At 36.6% G+C, this 19,032-nt stretch overlaps 5 protein-coding genes across 6 annotated transcripts; 3 read left to right on the forward strand and 2 right to left on the reverse strand.

Annotated features, from left to right (window-relative positions):
- Positions 1-628: 628 nt before the first annotated feature.
- Positions 629-4,520, forward strand: LOC147295976 (alpha/beta-Hydrolases superfamily protein). The gene is made up of 8 exons (XM_086243706.1): positions 629-1,141; positions 1,680-1,772; positions 2,233-2,444; positions 2,578-2,722; positions 2,810-2,882; positions 3,355-3,501; positions 3,603-3,728; positions 4,124-4,520. The coding sequence occupies exons 1-8, from the start codon at positions 840-842 to the stop codon at positions 4,211-4,213; spliced, it is 1,188 nt and encodes a 395-aa protein (XP_086099832.1). The 5' UTR covers positions 629-839; the 3' UTR covers positions 4,214-4,520.
- A 718-nt stretch (positions 4,521-5,238) lies between these two features.
- Positions 5,239-7,687, forward strand: LOC147295977 (eukaryotic translation initiation factor 6-2-like). Its single transcript, XM_086228727.1, has 6 exons — positions 5,239-5,642; positions 5,737-5,913; positions 5,990-6,034; positions 6,112-6,242; positions 6,900-7,007; positions 7,097-7,687. Exons 1-6 carry the CDS (start codon positions 5,633-5,635, stop codon positions 7,487-7,489), a joined length of 864 nt encoding a protein of 287 aa, XP_086084853.1. The 5' UTR covers positions 5,239-5,632; the 3' UTR covers positions 7,490-7,687.
- A 1,886-nt stretch (positions 7,688-9,573) lies between these two features.
- On the forward strand, positions 9,574-12,498 carry LOC147295978 (cytokinin riboside 5'-monophosphate phosphoribohydrolase LOG8-like). 2 transcript variants are annotated; one of them, XM_086234987.1, is made up of 6 exons: positions 9,574-9,898; positions 10,043-10,140; positions 10,264-10,294; positions 10,408-10,578; positions 11,746-11,889; positions 12,119-12,498. In XM_086234987.1, exons 1-6 carry the CDS (start codon positions 9,803-9,805, stop codon positions 12,194-12,196), a joined length of 618 nt encoding a protein of 205 aa, XP_086091113.1. In that variant the 5' UTR covers positions 9,574-9,802; the 3' UTR covers positions 12,197-12,498. The 2 variants fall into 2 exon arrangements, with proteins under 2 accessions (XP_086091113.1, XP_086091120.1); XM_086234994.1 differs by having other exon boundaries at positions 9,755-9,898; positions 10,038-10,140.
- A 526-nt stretch (positions 12,499-13,024) lies between these two features.
- Positions 13,025-15,209, reverse strand: SUB1 (calcium ion binding protein). The gene has a single exon (XM_086234975.1). It carries the CDS (start codon positions 14,931-14,933, stop codon positions 13,275-13,277), a length of 1,659 nt encoding a protein of 552 aa, XP_086091101.1. The 5' UTR covers positions 14,934-15,209; the 3' UTR covers positions 13,025-13,274.
- Positions 15,210-15,730: 521 nt separating this feature from the next.
- On the reverse strand, positions 15,731-18,941 carry ACD1-LIKE (ACD1-like protein). The gene is made up of 7 exons (XM_086229415.1): positions 18,334-18,941; positions 18,019-18,206; positions 17,758-17,843; positions 17,481-17,665; positions 17,156-17,344; positions 16,457-16,644; positions 15,731-16,157 (listed from the first exon to the last, which is right to left on the reverse strand). Exons 1-7 carry the CDS (start codon positions 18,850-18,852, stop codon positions 15,902-15,904), a joined length of 1,611 nt encoding a protein of 536 aa, XP_086085541.1. The 5' UTR covers positions 18,853-18,941; the 3' UTR covers positions 15,731-15,901.
- Between the last annotated feature and the right edge of the window lie 91 nt (positions 18,942-19,032).

Below are 19,032 nucleotides of genomic sequence, written 5' to 3' on the forward strand. Positions count from 1 at the left end.
TGATACATCGAAAGTTTTCCAAGAATTTATATCCAAATCAGCTGTTTTTTTTTTCTCTGGCTTCGTGAATCTCAAAGTTTTTGTCATTTTTCGTTTCTTGCTTAATTTTTGAAATTACTGAATTAGCTTTGAAACAAATATTGAAATTACAATTTTTTGAGTTTGTTAATTACCTTGTACAAAGTATTCTTCATAACTGAAATTGCAAGTGAAACTGAAATAGACACTAATATCAATTTATTCCTCCTGATCGATTTTAATTCAAGTTTCTGACCATAAAAGATTTGAAGACATTCTTTCTGTTGCTTGTATGGCAACTTTCGAACAAATTTTGGCCTGACCTATCTTCTCGGTGGTGCTTATGTCTATATTCATCAAATAAATTCAGGCTTCCAAGTTTATTTAGCTTCAGAACTTATTGCATCCGTTTTCTGACTGCTATATTTTGTTTGCTGAAGACGTCATACTTTGTATCCAAAATTATATTGTTTTGATAATCGAACGATCTCGATCTCAATCTCAACCTCAAAAAAAAAAAAAAAAAAAACTAAAAATGCAAAATGCAGTGGGCCCACAATTTACTTTCTGGTCAAAAAAAATAAAAACAAATTCATAAGTCATAACAGAGAGATGATGTTCATGTACGTGGAGGAAGCCTAAACATGAAACTGAGGTTTTAACCGTTGGTTATGGTTGAACCTCTTCTCAACTAAATTCAAACCACTTGAAATTTAATCTTTCATCTATCATCTATGGCCGCCATCGCCATGTGAGCTTAGCTTTGTATATCGCACACACTAGTCCTTCAATCCATTGCTCTCTCCCGCATCATCAAAGGCATGGCAAGCACTAGCTCTCCCGCTCTGCCTTTGTCAAAACTGGATTTTCCATTATTCTCTTCTCGAAGAAACATCAAGGCTAGTAGTATTACTCCACTTTCACTCACTTTCACCAACCAAATTCTCCACCAACTTAATATGCCCCGTAGAGTTTCTAAGTTTTCTGGGTTGAAATCAAATGGGTTTGTCTTATTTTCTTCTTCGAATGGTCAAATTGGTACCGAGAACCTCAACAGCCTTCCAACTCACGAACCCACTTCAAACAACAATGCGTCGGAGCCTGAGGTCCAAGTTCAAAGCTGGTACCTTTCTTTCAATTTCTCTAATTATCCTATCAATCTTTTAAATTGGTCTACATTTTTGCATTTGTTTTAAGGTTCTGTTTGCTTTTAGAGATTCGGAAGAATGCTTCTTCTTTTTTTTTACCACTTGATGACTTTTCATAGATTCGGAAGAATACTTGAGGCAACTATGAAGTCCAGTTTTGTGTTGTTCATCCAAGAGATGTATATAAAATACTTTCCTCTGGTTTTTCATACTAAATTTCCTCAGTAAGTTTTTTTTATCAAATTTGCTATAGGGTTAGACTCTTTTGATCGCCACTTAATATACGAAACAATATAGCTCTACTGATCAGCTAATAGAATAAGTTGAATACACATGTTGGTTGTTGCCTTAAAAGTTGTTTTTAGTTGCTATTGTATCGTAAAAGCTTTGCATTTATCCTTTGTTTCAGGTTAATTGTAATCGATATGAGTATTTACATTTTTCTTTCTGATGGTGGAGTTTAGTGATTGTATTTCTTAATTTGTAATGTCATTTTTCTTTTGTGTGCTTTAGTATGTGGAACTGGAGGGATTATTCTATCCGCTATCAGCATGCTGGCAACAGTGGCCCGGCATTGGTATTAATTCATGGTTTTGGAGCAAACAGGTCTACCTTATGCACATATTACTTCTCATTAGCAGACAACTAATTGCTATAGGTATTACATGCAAAAATTGCTAAATAAAGTCAATGATTTTATTCACACACACACACACACACACACACATATCCTTTTCTTTTTTTTGTTGAGAATTGAAATGCAAGCTGCTGAAACTGTTGATAATGCTCAAGGACCCATGAACAGACCAAATTCTTTTTTTTTGTGTGTGTTTTGTTGCAATCTAGAAGCTAAATCTCATTTTTGGGGTTTTGTACTCGCCACAATTTTTGTTATACAACCTATGATTAGGAATTTTCCTGCTTTAATTACTTGCATTTTTTTAAATTCCTAGACTTATTTGCAAGTTTCACACACTGTTATTTCTGAGTTTTATTGTATGATCTCTTACATTTCATGCTAACTTGTCAAGGTCAGTACCTTTGACACACTTGTTATTCTTTACAGTGACCATTGGAGGAAAAATATTCCAGTTCTTGCAAAATCACATAGGGTATACTCTATTGATCTTATCGGTTATGGGTACTCAGACAAACCAAATCCTCGTCAATTTGGGGAAAGTCCCTTTTATACATTTGAGACATGGGCTACCCAGATAAATGAATTTTGTATTGATGTGGTCAAGGATGAAGCATTCTTTATATGCAATTCTATCGGAGGTGACAATCTTTCTCATGTTTTGTTTTGTGTGAGTTATAAGTTTTGATTCTTAACTAAATTCTGCCTGGTAATAACTAAATTCTCAGATTAACAAAAATCTACTCTCACAAGTTTTTTATGGTCTTTACATAGGACTTGTTGGTCTTCAGGCAGCAGTTATGGAGCCACAGATATGTAAGGGCATAATGCTTTTAAATATTTCTCTTCGTATGCTTCATATCAAAAAGCAGCCTTGGTATGGGAGACCATTGATTAGATCATTTCAGAGCTTACTGAGGTAAAGCTGTATTAAATAAGTTATTTTGCCTTGTTAGAGTTCTTTAGTGTAAACTTAGAGTTCAAGATAGTCATGGTGATGTGGCAGAAATACTGCTGTGGGCAAATATTTTTTCAAAACTGTTGCCACACCAGAATCTGTGAGGAGTATTCTTTGTCAGGTATTTTTCGATACAACATATTTACCTTTCGATAAGCTGCTAGTATTTAAGTACATAAACCAACGTGATCCAAAACATAGTTTCTTTACAGTTTTATGACTTTGTCACATCACAAGGGTTGAGAATCAGAGCATAGTACCAAACAATTTTATGCACACAAAAAGGTTTTATGAGTATATGTTTTAAAATCTGGCAAATAATTAAAAGTTGGGAATTTTTCAATGCATATGAGTCTTTCTGCATCTTTACTAGAATAACAGACACTTGAGCTATGATATGTGCATATTCACTCTAAGTCAAGAATCTAGCTTGAATGTTGTCATGTTAATTGTATGGTCTGTGTTTGTGGCCTTTGTCATCCTCCCTAATAAAAGTATTATCTGCCCTTACAGCACCTAACAAATCATGAACACTTGTAATCTTGCCTTTTTTGGCTTTGTTTATGTTTACTGATACCAATATTGCACTTCAGTGCTACCATGATACCTCCCAGGTGTCAGAGGAACTAGTTGAAAAAATCCTTCTTCCAGGACTTGAACCTGGTGCTGTAGATGTGTTTCTGGAGTTCATTTGTTACTCGGATGGCCCTCTTCCCGAGGAACTATTGCCTGAAGTGAAGGTTAGTGTCGTAAACTGATTATGGTATGATAACTACCACTAACACCAGTCAAAATTTACTATTACTAATGCACGATGATGTTTCTTTCCTTCTCTTTACAGTGCCCTGTTTTGATAGTATGGGGCGACAAAGATCCATGGGAACCCATTGAACTTGGACGTGACTATGGGAAATTCGATTCTGTAGAAGACTTCATTGTTCTTCCAAATGTTGGGCACTGCCCTCAGGTCTCTCTCTCCCTCTCTCTCTCTCTCTCTCTCTCTCTCTCTCTCACACACACACACACACACACACACACACCACAGAGGTTATAATTTGCTTGTATTTTGGTAGCACTAGAGTAGCTATTTAAAGCTTCTTTGGAGCAGAATGGTCGAAGTTTAGCTCTCAAAAAGGTTTACGTGTTATATTAAAAAGGTTTGAGAAGGTGCATGGAATACATAATACGGTTTTGTATCACATCGATCAGGGAATCATGTGCCTAGTTACCCCCAAACCATATCCATACCAGACTTTTGTTTTTTGAACGAACATATCCATACCATACTTTAATTAGTATGAAAGCTCATAATGTTGTTGATGACAATGAATGCCGATTCATAATTTGTTATTGTGTCTGAAGGATGAAGCACCTGATCTTGTGAATCCTTTGGTCGAGTCATTTGTAGCACGCCATGCTGCCCTCTCAGCCAGCGTTTCCACAACTACATGATCCAATCCGTGCCAGTTTGTTGCAGTTTCTTTGTGTGGAAAAGATGTGATTACTACTCAAAAGACTCGAAACCTAATTCTTTTACCTCAGAAGCAGCGGCTCCAATGTTGATTGCAGATGCTTTTCATGTTTTATTAATGGTGTCTTGGAATTGCACCATTGTTAACACTTACTAGTGTATACCTTTTTTTTTTTTTTCAGGAATACTAAGTTTTTATTCACTTTTACTCTCTGTAATTACATATTATAACTGTTTAAGGCCTCTTCATCTTTAATATATATCAGCTTCACATTGAGCGACATTATATATTTTAATTGCATGTGTATAATATGCCTACATATGTTTTTTTCTTTGTACTTATATTTTCTGTAAATTTTTCATTTGTACTGAAAAGTATGTCAAAAACATGTACCAATACAAAAAAACAAAATATAAATTAGAATCAACAAAATAGTTTTCTACCGACTACTGAAGCTTATTGGCTTTAGACTTATTGATGTGGGGCTTTAGTTCTTAATCAAACTGTTTTGAAATCATGGGGCTAATTAAAGACAAATAATATATTAATGTTTAGAACAGTCATTGTATCAATCATTTGAATTATGGGGTATTGTACATAAGCAGGAACATTGATCATCCATTCATCCTTGTCTTTTTGCTTACTTTTTACTGTCTACTCCACGTTGATCTCTTAATTAATTTTCCCATGTGAGTGAGCAAAGATGGAAAACAAAAATGCAGAGTTATGTTAAACTGTGTCATTATGAAAAGGAATAATTATGAACCAATAAAAGTCATAATTAACAATAAACAAGTGAGTATTATTTGCCTAAGAACTAATCTCGATATCAAAAGATCTACTGGGCTATAGCTTACTTGAGTGCCATATTGATGGTATACAGAGGCATATATATAAGCCTTTTGAAAAGAAGGTGAAAATCAACTGACTAATATCTGTTCCTACCATCAAGGAAAGTGGTTCAGCTGAAATCTCTCCTCAACCCACTACTAGAGTCCTAAATCCCAAAGGCAGTTCGACTCTTTCTCACCTCAACGGTCTGCTATTCTGTTCAACATAAGTGTTTAAAATAACACATGTATATATGGGCCTAGTTATCCTTATTAGAAAACTTGATTGTGGGTCACATTAAGTCTCTGAAACAGAGACGACCCCAACATGATATAGCTTTGGTTTTTTTGTTAAAGACAGTTCCTTTGGTTTCCCATGTATTCTAGGATTGTTGTTCCTTTGTTCACAAGTATCCTCCTAATTGTATTTAGCTAGGTCAAGTCTTGTATCATATATATAAGCAATACCAAGTTTGCTGGTATTGCTGGTGTCTTTTCGGTTCTTTGTAGCTTCTCTAGCACGCCCCCATTGTGAGAAATTTCTATTAGTCGGACGCTTTGTTGAATCAATGGCTACCAGTAAGCCTTTGTTATCCCGAATATATATATATATATTGTTTGTTTTTATAGTTGTTTGTAATAATATTAATGAGAATCGAATCGGGTATTTCAGCATTGGAGAAATACTCCGAGGTTGGGGCATTCGCAAAGCTGACGAATGCTTACTGTCTGGTTTCCAGTGGAGGCCATAGGGACTTGTACTACGAATTTAAGGCGTTGTTGGGAACTGCCATCCCTGTAGTTAAGACCTCCATCGGCGGCAATCACAACATTGGCCGCCTCTGCATTGGTATTCAATCCACTTCAATTTCATGTGCTTTGCCTTTCTATTTTGTATTTTTCAATAATTAAAATCTCAATTGCAGGAAACAAACATGGGCTTCTTCTTCCTCACAACACAACCGACCAAGGTCTTATTCCTATCTCTGTGTAAATTCAATGCTTGTGTGATTTATTGACCTTAATTCCTTTCTTATTGAAATTGAAGAATTCCATCACTTGAGGAACTGCTTGTCTGATCAAGTTGTTGTTGTGCGCATTGAAGAGAGAATATCTGCTCTTGCTAATTATATTTTGTGCACTGATCATGTTGCTCTTATACACCCTGATATTCACCAGGTATTCTTTCTATTTATTAGATGTCCGCATGTTCTTGTTTATTGTTAATTTCACTTGCAAAAACCACAATTGTTTTTATGAAATTCAACCAAGTAACCCGTAAAGCTCCTTCCACAAATTGGAGGGCATCATACATCCACCACAAAAACAATCCTGTATAATCTATATTTGCACTAGCACTTCTTCTTTGATGGTAAGTATGATGAAGAGAGCTATTAGAATCCTTTTCTTAGAAATTAAAGAGGAATTGAATGGGTGATACAACCTTGGTACCTACACGTACTCTAAACCTATCAAATTCTAAGCCTGTAGATGTTCTTCCTTCGGAAATGTTATGGGGTCATATGTTGTAGGTTTAGTTTTTGACTGAGATCATATGCATAGGATGTGGGCAGTGTTTTTACTTTTTAGCTTATGTTTTGACTCAGATCATATGCATAGGTTACAGGCAGTGTTTTTTTGTGCTTATTGTTTCAATAATATGATCTTAGAATAGCCACCAACATACATCCCATATGCTCCATCTCTTTTCTCTATTTAGCGGATGGACAGACCCAAAAAAAGATAAAGAGCAGATGATATAAACCTTTGAATTTGTATAAATTTTCAGACTGCTTCTACATTTCATTTATTTGTTTATTTTTTATATTTTCTCAGGAAACCGTGGAATGCATTTACGATGTTCTTGGAGTGGAGCCTTTTACGGAGATTGCTCTTAACAATAATTTGGGCAGTTACTGTGTCCTTTCGAACAAAGGTGGCTTGGTAAGAACACGTCTCTTATAGTTGCTTCATCTTTTCCTTCTTTTTTCATGTCCGAACCTAAATCATAATTTCCCTCATACGTGATGCAGGTTCATCCCGACACATCTACCCTGGACATAGAAAACCTTTCAACAACTACTGGGATCCCTCTGGTTGCTGGGACAGTCAACTGCGGTAGTAAAGATATAGCTGGTGGCCTGATAGTAAACGACTGGGCAGCCTTCTGTGGGTCACAGACCACTGTCACCGAACTTGAAGTTATTGAAAGTGTTTTCAAGTTGGTGAAAGAATCTCACACATTTGACTTCACTAATAGAAGAGGGCCTCATGCAGGAGCACAGTCAACTGCGGTAGTAAAAGATATAGCTGGTGGCATGATAGTAGACGACTGGGCAGAGTTCTGTGCGCCACAGACCAATGTCACCGAACTTCAAGTTATTCAAAGTGTTTTCAAGTTGGGAGAAAAAATCTCACACATTTGACTTCATTAATAGAAGAAAACCTGAGAAAGGAGGACTCATTTGCGTATGATGTGTTTTGTTCTTTTATATAATGTTCCTGACAGTCCTAATTTTGGATGCTTTAAGACAGGATGTAATAGCACTGTGGTTATCTGAGCGACATTATATATTTTAATCGCATATGTGTATAATATGCCTACATATGGTTTTTTCTTTCTACTTGTATTTTCTGTAAATTTTTCATTTGTACTGAAATGTATGTCAAAAACATGTACCAATATAAATTAGAGTCAAAAAAATAGGTTTCTACTTTCTACCGACTACTGAAGCTTATTGCCTTTAGACAATTAGACTTATTGATTTGGGGCTTTAGTTCTTAATCAAACTGTTTTGAAATCAAGGGGCTAAAGACAAATAATTAATGTTTGGAACAGTCATTGTATCAATCATTTGAATTATGGGGTTGAACATAATAAGCAGGAACATTGATCATCCTTGTCTTTTTGCTTACTTTTTACTGTCTACTCCATGTTGATCTCTTGACTAATTTTCCCATGTGAGTGAGCAAAGATGGAAAACTAAAATGCAGAGTTATGTTAAACTGTGTCATTATGAAAAGGAATAATTATGAACCCATGAAAGTCAGCATTCTTGCTTAATAAAATGGAATAGAGAATTGGCAAAAAAATAAACAAAAGGAATAAAGACAAACCAGAGACATTTCACCAACATGGTTTTTTTTTTTTTTTGGCCAGGACACCAACATGTTAATTTGTCCATTTTATCTTATTTTTACTGTCTGCCAAACCAAAAAAGGTGACTACTATGTACTATAAGCCTAAGCAAGCTTGCAGCTTGATGCTTAATTAGTATGGTGCACTGTTACAAAACTGATCAAATTGGCTGAACTACATGAAGATACCCAATTTTTAATTTAGAAAAGAAAACAAATTCTAATGCTGTTATGCACATACTGACCAAACCCACAAGAAAGAATGGTGAATCTGGACACTAAATTTGCTTTTGGTGCCTTCTGGTTCCTACCTAGATTTTTTTTTTTTTAATTTCCTTAAGCTGCCAAACAAAGCCCAAAGGCAATGAACATCATAATAAAACATGAGATTTAATATTCCAATTATCTGTGGTCCGCCCCACGGTGAGCGCACATCATCATCATCTATAAATTCTATAATGCACGCTTGAACCCCATTTTGGTATCATGCCCATCATAATTAAATCATGAATGGTGAAGTGTACATCAATAATCATTGATCATTCACAAGGGTATATATCAATCAATTAAAAAGAGATCGGATATGCTAAATTGAAAATTTTCTGTTAGACTACTTTCAAATTTATGGAGTAAAATGGGGAGCTTATAACTTTAGTGGTTACTATACTTTATTTCATATATATTCAAAGTAGAAGTTCGATCTTTGCCTTGTAGTCTCTGAATAACAAAAAGGTTTAGGGATCTACATCAATATAAGTAACCATAATGAAGATGTTCAAATAGGATTGGAGCGTGATTCTAATAAATCTAAAATATTAGCCAGCAACATGACAGATTGACATGAGTGCTTATGATTATAGTCAGCTGAGAAAGGGCATTAAGGATGCATAATTAAAGGGCATTAAGGGAAAAACATCCAAAGATACCATGATTTACTAATTCAAAATGGGATATTAAAGAGTTTTTATATGATTTTAGCTAGCTAGGCGCCACTCAATAAGTCTGCAACCAAAGGGACCAAATGACTTTTTTTTATTTTTTTTTTTGGGTCAATAAAGGGTCCATATGACTACTACACCCAAAAATGTGAAATAATTCTGTTTGTTGGGGTCCCCGGGGAGAGATGAATAGATGATGCAACCTTGTCTTTTTCTTATTTCTTATTGTTTTTGTGATGCAAAACTGACCACCGAGGCACCAAGTACAAATCAAAAGAGGTAGCGAATAGCTATTTGGATTTTCCAACAAGTAGGAGATCATGAATCTCCCTCTACGTATTCCAGCTTGGTGCAGTACCCACTCCAAAACAAATCAGATATAGAATACACATTCTTGTTTCATTGTTTGACTGAAAGTGGAAAAACAATTGCATTATTTTCATGTACATACATACACTTTAATTACATACATGGGCCATCTGTACATATCAATTAACATCATCGCTCACGTGTGACGTGTCACGCCAGTAGTCCTACAGTAGCAACACAATATATGTATATGTATGTGCCATATATTGTATTTGTGTATATATATGTGGAGATTTCTTAGAGGTGCTGCAGATTTCTCAACTCGTTTGGAGGTGAATTGAAAGTAAGGTAGTAATGAGTAAGTTCAAAAGGGTTTGTGTGTTTTGTGGAAGTAACTCGGGGCATAGGCAGATATTCAGTGATGCAGCTGTTGAACTTGGGACACAACTGGTTAGTACATCTATATCCCTATATTATATATACACTTGTTAATATATTGCTCTTAATTATTAATTTGATAGCTTAATTGAACATCAATCGGGGTACGTCTTATACACATATATAATTGGGTAATAGTTAATTTAATTAGTGCAGGTGGAGAGGAAGATGGATTTGGTGTATGGAGGAGGAAGTGGAGGGCTGATGGGGTTGGTTTCACAAACAGTTTATGATGGCGGATGTCATGTTCTTGGGTAAGTAAGACAATTATATAATGATAATACTAATTTTATTTTAATTTTTTCTTGGCATTTAGCAATGCTAATTAATATATATTTTCATGCTAAGCGATTGTTCATTATTTTTGGTTTGGCTAGAGTTATCCCAACAGCTCTTGTGCCACTTGAGGTACTACTACCTACATACTCTGTGTTCTAGCTATATGCAATATGTGTGTAATAATTATTAAACTAGTAGCTGCGTAATAATAATGAATTGTACGTTGTGACATTTATGATCAGATATCTGGGAAATCAGTAGGACAAGTGTTGATTGTATCGGATATGCATCAAAGGAAGGCTGAGATGGCTCGTCGAGCTGATGCTTTCATTGCACTGCCTGGTGGCTATGGAACCATGGAAGAGTTGCTTGAGATGATTACTTGGTCTCAGCTTGGAATCCATCATAAACCAGTAAGCTTACTTAACTTCCTCATCATTTCAATTCTTTCTCCTTAAGTATGAGAGCATTCAACTCATTATCAATTAGTTTGAGAGTACATCTCATAGCGAGAATATAAAGTCTTTCATTACAAATTACAATATATAGCTACTTCTAGATGGATAAGGTATACTGATGTGGGGTAACTAAGGCCTATTGGATTGATTGAGCAGTCAAGATCTCTCTGAATGTAGACATCAAATGCAAGCATTCTAAATGCTAACAAGCAAAATCCACTTGTTGCTGCTTTCATATGCTTTTGAAAAGTATTTAAGGAGACTTTTTTTTTTTCCTAAAGATGTTTGTAGTTTTGTTTTCTTATTAATTAGACATATATATGTTCTAATTTGTAGAGTATACCAATTACAGTCTGACATGTGTGCGCCTAAGATTGCTTTGAAAAAAAGAAAAATCGTTTCCTTTTTCATGGTTTTGTGATAACTTCTGATTTAGGGTCATCCTGAACCCAATGATTCCAAGGCAAATTTTTGGTAGGGACTAGGGTGTGAGTCTTATTATACTCTGTAGCAACTAGCAAGTCACAGATTCCATTTGGTGCATAAGTCATTTTGGCATTTTGCATCCACCGCAAGGTTGCCCTCCACTGCACAACTCTCCCCATTTCTTCCAACATGTTCATCATCACCACCTCCCAGCACAGATCTCAATGATGACTGGAAAGAGACTGATTTTGTGACATAGACCTTTCACTTTCTTAATTGAACTATCCAAAATTTCAAATTAGGTAGCAAGTATGTAGCTGTATTTGGTTATAAGTCAGATCTGGCCTCGCCCAAATTATGCGGCAGGCATGGCCATGAATAAGACTTTACAACCAACTTTAGGCCCATACTTGAGGCTTACTATTTCTCTTGAAAATACGTTGTTATAATAGATATTCTTTGATACAGTGTCTATGACATACAAACAAATTTAATAATGAAAAATCTATATCCTTGTATTGTAGAAAAAGTAAATCCCTCAACATTCAAGGGCAAAAAATGTAATTATCAGACATATTATGATTGTAACTTTGACATTAACATATGAACCATATTAAACTAATTTATGACATCTTATGCTTGTAACTTTGACATTAACATATTAACCACTACCACATATTTTGGTTGCAATATCAGGTAGGTCTCTTAAACATTGATGGCTATTATGATTGCTTGCTTTGCCTGTTTGACAAAGGCGTGGAAGAGGGATTTATTAATTCATCTGCTAGGAACATTGTCATATCTGCAAAAACTGCTCAAGAGCTGATACAGAGGATGGAGGTACTCATATGCTCTCCTTTTATACTATTCCATAGAAAAATTGCTCCAATTTTGTACTTTGTTAAACAGAATCCCCAAAGGGAGTGTAAAAGATGGGGGTGGGTCGAAAATGTGAAGCCGATATACACCTTTGATGAGAAACTGAACATAATCATACACATACTGGCAAAATTACATTAAAGAATTGCATCATTTTTTGCCTTAAAAGGCATTTCATGTTTTCTTGCAGGAATACATACCTTTGCACAATGATCAAGTGGCACCGACCCAAAGCTGGAATATGGAAGAAAACCATGCAAATATATAGTTGCTTGCCTTCCTTTGATCCTCCAAGAGGAAAAGGTTTGATGTACTGCTATTCTTCTAAAAGGCTGAGGGCATGGTTTATACAAACAGAAAAGCAAATACACAGGAAAAAAGTGATGTTTTTATTGGGCATGTGTTCTACTTGTGTGTGTGTGTAAACGAAGCCTATAGAACTAATGAACTAAGACTGACTTCACAAATGAACTGTTTTAGATGAAAAGCAAGGGTTGTATTATTTATATTTGGTTTTCTATAGTTAAATTTTCCCTTTGAGAATTAAACACTAGATGAATTCGACATACAGCTTAAGATTGTGCATGTAATTGATATAGTATTTCCCTCACGGGCAAGGGAATGATGGAGTAGAATGTAAGGAGCCAGTGGAGCTAACAAAAGAAGAAAGGTGAGAATATCGTTTTCCTCTATTTCCAACTATCAGAATGCAAGTATGCAACTGAAAAAAAAAAAAAAAAAAAAAAAAAGGAAGCCTATAGAGGAAACTGGCATAGGCATAAATGTTTGAACAAGGCAAAAGAGCAATTTTACAATTGCAGTTTTCCTTTACATGGTGCAAAAACAAAGTGCCTCTATCTTTCAAAATATTTCTCTCTAGGGAACCCTCCGTGTGCATATAATTAAGCGGTCAAAAGATTCACTGCTGATTCACGAATTTACCGCTGCATAAAACTACAAACTGTTTTAGCATTTTGCATAACTAAGAGTAGTCGCCAGATAAACAGAAAACTAAGACTCCACTTTCAATTCACGTTCTGGTCATCTGTGCAACAAATGATTGTGAGAATGTGAAAGAAAATGTAAAGAGAAAGGATAAACAGAAGGGAATTTATTTTCAGAAGATGGGCATTCAACAGCTTGTAAGAGATAAAATTGATGTGAAGATCAAAATGAGTTGAATCTATAGTACACATATAGGCTTGCTGTGATCAACAAGAATTGCCAACCATCAATACAATAAACGAACAAGCAAATACAACAATAAGCCTGACATGAACTCAACAGTATCATTCAGAAAGTGAATCAAATCTGGAAAAAAGCAACTAGAGGGTTCTCCAACCTGGTTAGCACGTATTGATTCCATCCTTGCAATCTTTGGTCAAATTATAGAATGTTTCCACACGCGTCTTTGCCCTGTAAAGGACCTCAGTATCCACTGCAACTCTCATGAACCCATCAAACTCAACTGGTCGTCCATTGTTTAATTGACTAGTCTCATTGTACCACTCACTTGTATTACTCCACAATTCTTTGTAGTCATCAAGCAAATGAACCTTGTACTGAGACCTCAGCTTATCAAAGTAATTATAGAATGGTTCATTGGTAGCTATATACAGATTCCTCCAAGGCTGAACTATCCCCTTAAGCTTCTCAAGAAGCATGTCAGGAGATGTATCATAATCCAGATGAGGCCAAAGCTCCTTATTCTGTGCCTTCTCTCCTCGTACAACATGAACAGCATCAAAATCCCAGTCCATCCGCCCGCTTATCTCTGAAACAATATTCATCAATCTCTTTGATTTCCACAGAGCATGCCACGGCCTCTGGATGTACTTGGCAGCTTGTCCTTCACACACTCTGTACCAGTAATTCTCTGGCTCTGGAGCATCAAACTGCCTCCATAGAATCGTGTTCTTGTCTTTCTTGAGTTGCATTGGTGTCACCTTATGGCTCACGACCTTCTTAACAGGCACTTTCCTCTTATGGCCCCGATCCCACCTCTTCCAATCCCTCAAAAATTCATCCTCCTCCACAATTGAGGCCACCTCCTTAAGATGCTCAAAATCGAAATAATACCGGAAATCTTTCCCTTCCTCATCTTTATTACTTGGATTATAACTGGCAGCCAAGCATACACTCAAATCCATAACAAACGTCCTGTTCAAATACATAGCCTCACCCAAACCACAGAGGTAACTCCATAGGAAATGGTTCATTCCTTTGCAATAATCCCCTCCACGCGAATAGTACAAGTACTTGCCCCTCCTAAAATTGGTATCCGAACCCAAGCTTGGGATTGTGTCATTGATCTCTTCATCACGGAGTGGTGGGGCAATTTTAGCAGTTCCAGCACCACCCCTAGTGGTATTACTAATTCTACTCCTCGGCCGCCGGGCATTAATACCCGAATGCCAGCCTCCGGCGTGCACCACCTTATAGGTACAATTCACTCCAAATCCAAACTTAAACCTCCTAAAATCCCTATACTTCCTCCAAGACTTGTCCTTTTTGTTCCTAAACCTCCACAGCACATCGCACTCATCTGGTTTGGACCCATTCACTGGGCTCTGATACTCCAAGAACACAATGGATTTGAAGAGCCTCAAATTAAACCTCTCCACGGCAATCAAAGCCCGTGGATCCGAACAATTCACTCTCTCCAAATCCGAACAACCCAATGAATTGTTGAGCTTGGCTTCGCTTTTCTCAATCGCCGCCTCAGTGATGTGGTAGGACAAAGCTGGCGGCACGGCCGGGGCAGCCAGTAAATCCTCACCCGTGTTGAGGATAGAGTTGTCATTCTTGAAAGTGGCATTCTCAGATTCCGTGAAGAGTTTTGTTAAGGCTGGAGCGGACTGCAGCCATGGATCTGGGGGTTGGTAGGTGATGGCAATGACAGTAATTATAAACACAGAGAAGACGAACAGAGAGAAGCACAAATTGCTTATGAGCTTGATTAGGTTTTGGCCAATGGGCTCAGTGGTGGGATTTGATTCTTTCATGAGTTTGGGAGAAAACCCAATCAGTGAATCAGATCTTGGAAAATTTGGTGGAAAACCCAATCAGAAAGTGAGGGAAAATTGAGTAGAAGAATGGGAAAGAGAGATGGGGTTAGGGATTTACTTACATCGCATTCACATGTCAAATTTGGGTTTATGGAGTGGAGTTCGATCTGCTCAAATCTGACTTGAGTTTTACTACAACTTTCTTTCTTTCTTTGGAGAACGGTTTCAATGTTAATGTCTCATACTTGTGGACTCTGCGGAGCTTCTGTCACTTTGGATTGTCTTTGCCTCTTGTCTCTATTGCTTCCAATGCCACGTCACTCGTAGTAAACCAAATTTTTTATTTTTCTTATTACCAAATTCTCTGAATTCACCGCGGTAAATTGTTTTTTAAATTTGAATTGGATTGAGCCATCGAGGAATTATTTGAACTATAATTTTTTCAATGTAATCGTTACACCGTCATGTAGTGTAATTAATTTAACACGTAAAAATATTATTAGACAATATATTTATATTAATAAGGTATAATATTAATAACATCTATCTATATTATAATACATATATTGATTATATTATGTAGCACTGTAGCAGTGTATGGATTATTCGATTATACTATATGACAGTATATATTTATATTAATAAGGTATAATATTAATAATATCCACTCTTATGATAATAAAGATAATAAACGACACAAGATTTAGGCCCATACTTGTTCCTTATTGTGTTGCTGAGCCAAAAACAAACTCAGCTACTTCTTCCACTGTCAAATTCCAATGCAAGAAAGAATCTGAGAGACAATACTCCACATTCACATGATACTATTTATTGTATAAACTTATGTTCAATAATGTTCGAGTTACATACACGCATTCAAGTCTCAAGATCATGTATCATAATTACATTACCACCCATGTGGAGTTTAATGTTTGATTATGCGAAACAGTGAGTGAACATTAAACTTAGCGAAGGGCATGATTGTAGTCGTGGAAATGAAAATTTTTGTAGATGAAGTGAGCCAACCATTTTGAAGCTAGAAAGCATAGTAAAGCCGTTGAAGCTAGTGTGGTTCTTGCAGCCACTGATAGCGCACTCTGCTTGGTTGCAGCCACAATTCCAATTAAAGCAAACGAGATGACCTGCAATGCAACTTCAAGCACGCTCAGACCTTTGTGTCCAGCACTGCAACTACGGCACTTCACCACATGGGACCAGTACCTGAAAAAACTCCTCTATCATTCAATTATTACTTTTCAGACTTCAACTTAGTTTTAAGGTAGGACAAGTGCTTGTGTTCAACATATATATGTGATAGAATGGTGAGAAAATTGCATTTGTTAGCCACTGTGCTTTTGTATCTTTTTAAGGCCTGAAAATTCCAGCAATCATTTTATCATTTCCAAGACCTTAATGATCTACCTTGCTGCTACCGAAATTTCACAGACAATTGATAAAGGAAGTTCCAATTTTCTGAAACTAAGAGTTTGAATCCTCTTTGGTAGTTGCATATAAGTTACCTGTCCAGCAACTGTTCTCTAGGGGGAGTGGGGGGAAGAGCCCCACTGAACTTGCCTCTCCAATCTACCTGACCACCAGCGTACTTGTTTAACCACTTTCTGAAACCAACCACAAGGGCATCTGACTTTGTTGGCACAAAACATGCTTTCTGCCACTGGGTTGGGCCAGCATCCATTATTTTACGTTCCTGTACAAACAACTCATCATCATGTGGCTGCACATATCTTATTGTTCAGGCAAAATAAGGATCCACATGAAAGGCCAGGTTTTCTCATGAATTGTCGATCTATCAACAACTTAAACTTTTGGGAGAAAAAGCCAGAGCATGTCCTCATTCGTATGTAAACAACTTAGTGCACATCCTCATGGGTATGTAAAACAACTTGGCCCCATTACTTTTAAAAAGTTTGCCTAAATGTTTGAAGAACTCACTTTTGATATTCAATGGCTACTAAATAAAAATATGAGCCCAAAAGTTCAAGTTATCCAATCAAATTTCATAAATAGTCCCCAACTATTTCCTGCAAGCCCTTATAAATATCATAGCGATCCTTTAAAAAACTAGCATCCCCAGAATCTGGTGTTAGACTTATCTTATTTTTATCATAGTTTTGTCACCTACAAACACAAAGTTTTACATTTTGAAAACTGAGACGGGAAGATAATTTCTAAACTTAACACAAAGAGTAAGGAGTCACCTCAACATGAAGAAGATATAAATCTGAGTCCAGAATCAGGTTTTGCCCAACATGAAACACCCATCGTGGAATAATCTTATCCATCCAAACGCTAAAGTTTCTTGGGAAGGACCATATCAATCTGCTATTTCCTGGACTGACCGGAATGCAAATAAAAATTAAAAGAGCTCTCCGTTGGGCTGACGACACCTACACAAATCACAATATACATGAATAGATGTACAAAGAATACAACAAAAAGGATACAAACAAACAAATAATAGCTGAAAGTGTAGCTGCCTCAGTCAGCTTTGTGTAAAATAAATAGATCGACATAATGTACTACCTTTTTGGTTCCAGCTGATGATGCAGCCCCATTACCTTGGTCTAAAGGATCAAGGGGAGAAGCATAAAACACACAAGGTGGCAAAAATTTACTGCGACCCCACTCCTGCTTTGCGATGAAACCATTTATGTCCAACTTCTGAACACTCAATTCCATTGGTCTGCCTCCTTCTCTATCAGACTTCTCTGCGAAGGAAACGAAGCATAAGTCATGTGAGATTCTGGACCTCGTATGTAAAGAGAAATTAACATAATGACATCCAATAAATTATATCTGCCTTTGGGTTGTTGAGTTCGCATTATTCCATAATGTGCATATGGAACATGAGCAGGGTCCATAAGATTTTCAATCAAGACCTCATACCTGGAATTGCAATTAAGAAATCAAACAAAATAAGTTCATATATTCTGGAAAAGGAAAAAGAAAATTTCATATACCAAAGTTGGTAATACAATTTGTAACAATAATCCAGGAAACATATCCCTCAGTAGAAAATAGTTTTATATCAGAAACAATTAAAAAACATATCTTGACATACCCGTAAGGAATCTCTCTATTTCCCATTAAATTAGTATATGATGGATCATCTAGTTCTGGTATGTAGGGAGGTTTGTTCTCCGTAAGAACATCTTTGTATTGAGGATCGGAGTTTGGCCAAAACCACACAATGCCATTCTGTACAGTAGTTGGATAAGCAGCTACGCATGCTTTCTTGAAAGTGTGAATCTGCATTATATGTTGGAAGGGTCATCCCTGTTATGTTGTCAAAACAAGTATTTGATGTATTTTAAGTTGATTAGATGATGTAAATGTGTGGCTACTTGTATGAAGGTTTTGATTGAAGAGATGTTACCGGAGGGCCATCAGGAGGTGCTTGAGGGATGAACTTGCATTCACCAGAGCCATTAAAACACCAACCATGATAAACACACTGCAACCTGCCCCACTGGTCAATCCTCCCTTCAGACAATGGAGCCAACCTGTGAGGACACGTATCATCAAACACCTTCCAAGTAGTCTCATTTCTGTCCCACCACACCACCACATCAAGACCCAAAACTTTCTTTGCATGCGGCACCCTCTTGTCAAGATCACAAATTGGCATCAATGGATACCATTGCGCATACCAATCAAATTTCTCTTCTTGGGTGTCACTTTCAACCTCTGGTTCAGGTGGGTTTGCAGGCTCGGTTGAAACAGAGGATGACAAGGTGGTGAAAATCTTGAAAGTTGATATGTTTCTTTGAACTAATGAGAAAGATGAACTGGGTATCGGATTAAAACCAAAGGAGGTGAGTTTCTTGGACTGGGTTTTGTCAAATTTAGTTGGAATTTGTAGAGAAGGAATAGACGAAATTCTCAGAGATTCCATGGTTTCCACCTTCAGAGCTCAACAACAGAAATGGGAGAGAAGTAAAATCCTGAGGCTCAAAGACTCGAAGTGTAAGCTTGAACTGGGCACTCAGTAAAAAACGTGAGGCTGTGATTTGTAATGGCCATTTATGGGTATTTACGTGATCTTTGATGGAGTGGATAACGGTACAATATGGCT

The sequence above is a fragment of the Dryas octopetala genome, chromosome 1 (assembly GCF_963921425.1).
Source record: "Dryas octopetala chromosome 1, drDryOcto1.1, whole genome shotgun sequence".
Classification (NCBI taxonomy): Eukaryota; Viridiplantae; Streptophyta; class Magnoliopsida; order Rosales; family Rosaceae; genus Dryas; species Dryas octopetala.

Excerpts from the sequence above, each read along its gene's own strand:
- SUB1 (XM_086234975.1), bottom strand. The coding sequence starts at position 14,933 with ATGAAAGAATCAAATCCCACCACTGAGCCCATTGGCCAAAACCTAATC.
- ACD1-LIKE (XM_086229415.1), bottom strand. The coding sequence starts at position 18,852 with ATGGAATCTCTGAGAATTTCGTCTATTCCTTCTCTACAAATTCCAACT. Across the intron at positions 17,666-17,757 it reads GCGAACTCAACAACCCAAAG|AGAAGTCTGATAGAGAAGGA; the intron begins GCAGATATAATT and ends TTTCCTTCGCAG. Across the intron at positions 16,645-17,155 it reads TATATCTTCTTCATGTTGAG|GAACGTAAAATAATGGATGC; the intron begins GTGACTCCTTAC and ends TTGTTTGTACAG.
- LOC147295978 (XM_086234987.1), top strand. The coding sequence starts at position 9,803 with ATGAGTAAGTTCAAAAGGGTTTGTGTGTTTTGTGGAAGTAACTCGGGG. Across the intron at positions 9,899-10,042 it reads TTGAACTTGGGACACAACTG|GTGGAGAGGAAGATGGATTT; the intron begins GTTAGTACATCT and ends TAATTAGTGCAG. Across the intron at positions 10,295-10,407 it reads CAGCTCTTGTGCCACTTGAG|ATATCTGGGAAATCAGTAGG; the intron begins GTACTACTACCT and ends ATTTATGATCAG.
- LOC147295976 (XM_086243706.1), top strand. The coding sequence starts at position 840 with ATGGCAAGCACTAGCTCTCCCGCTCTGCCTTTGTCAAAACTGGATTTT. Across the intron at positions 1,142-1,679 it reads GAGGTCCAAGTTCAAAGCTG|TATGTGGAACTGGAGGGATT; the intron begins GTACCTTTCTTT and ends TGTGTGCTTTAG. Across the intron at positions 2,883-3,354 it reads TGAGGAGTATTCTTTGTCAG|TGCTACCATGATACCTCCCA; the intron begins GTATTTTTCGAT and ends ATTGCACTTCAG.
- LOC147295977 (XM_086228727.1), top strand. Across the intron at positions 6,035-6,111 it reads TCACAACACAACCGACCAAG|AATTCCATCACTTGAGGAAC; the intron begins GTCTTATTCCTA and ends TTGAAATTGAAG. Across the intron at positions 7,008-7,096 it reads TTTCGAACAAAGGTGGCTTG|GTTCATCCCGACACATCTAC; the intron begins GTAAGAACACGT and ends TACGTGATGCAG.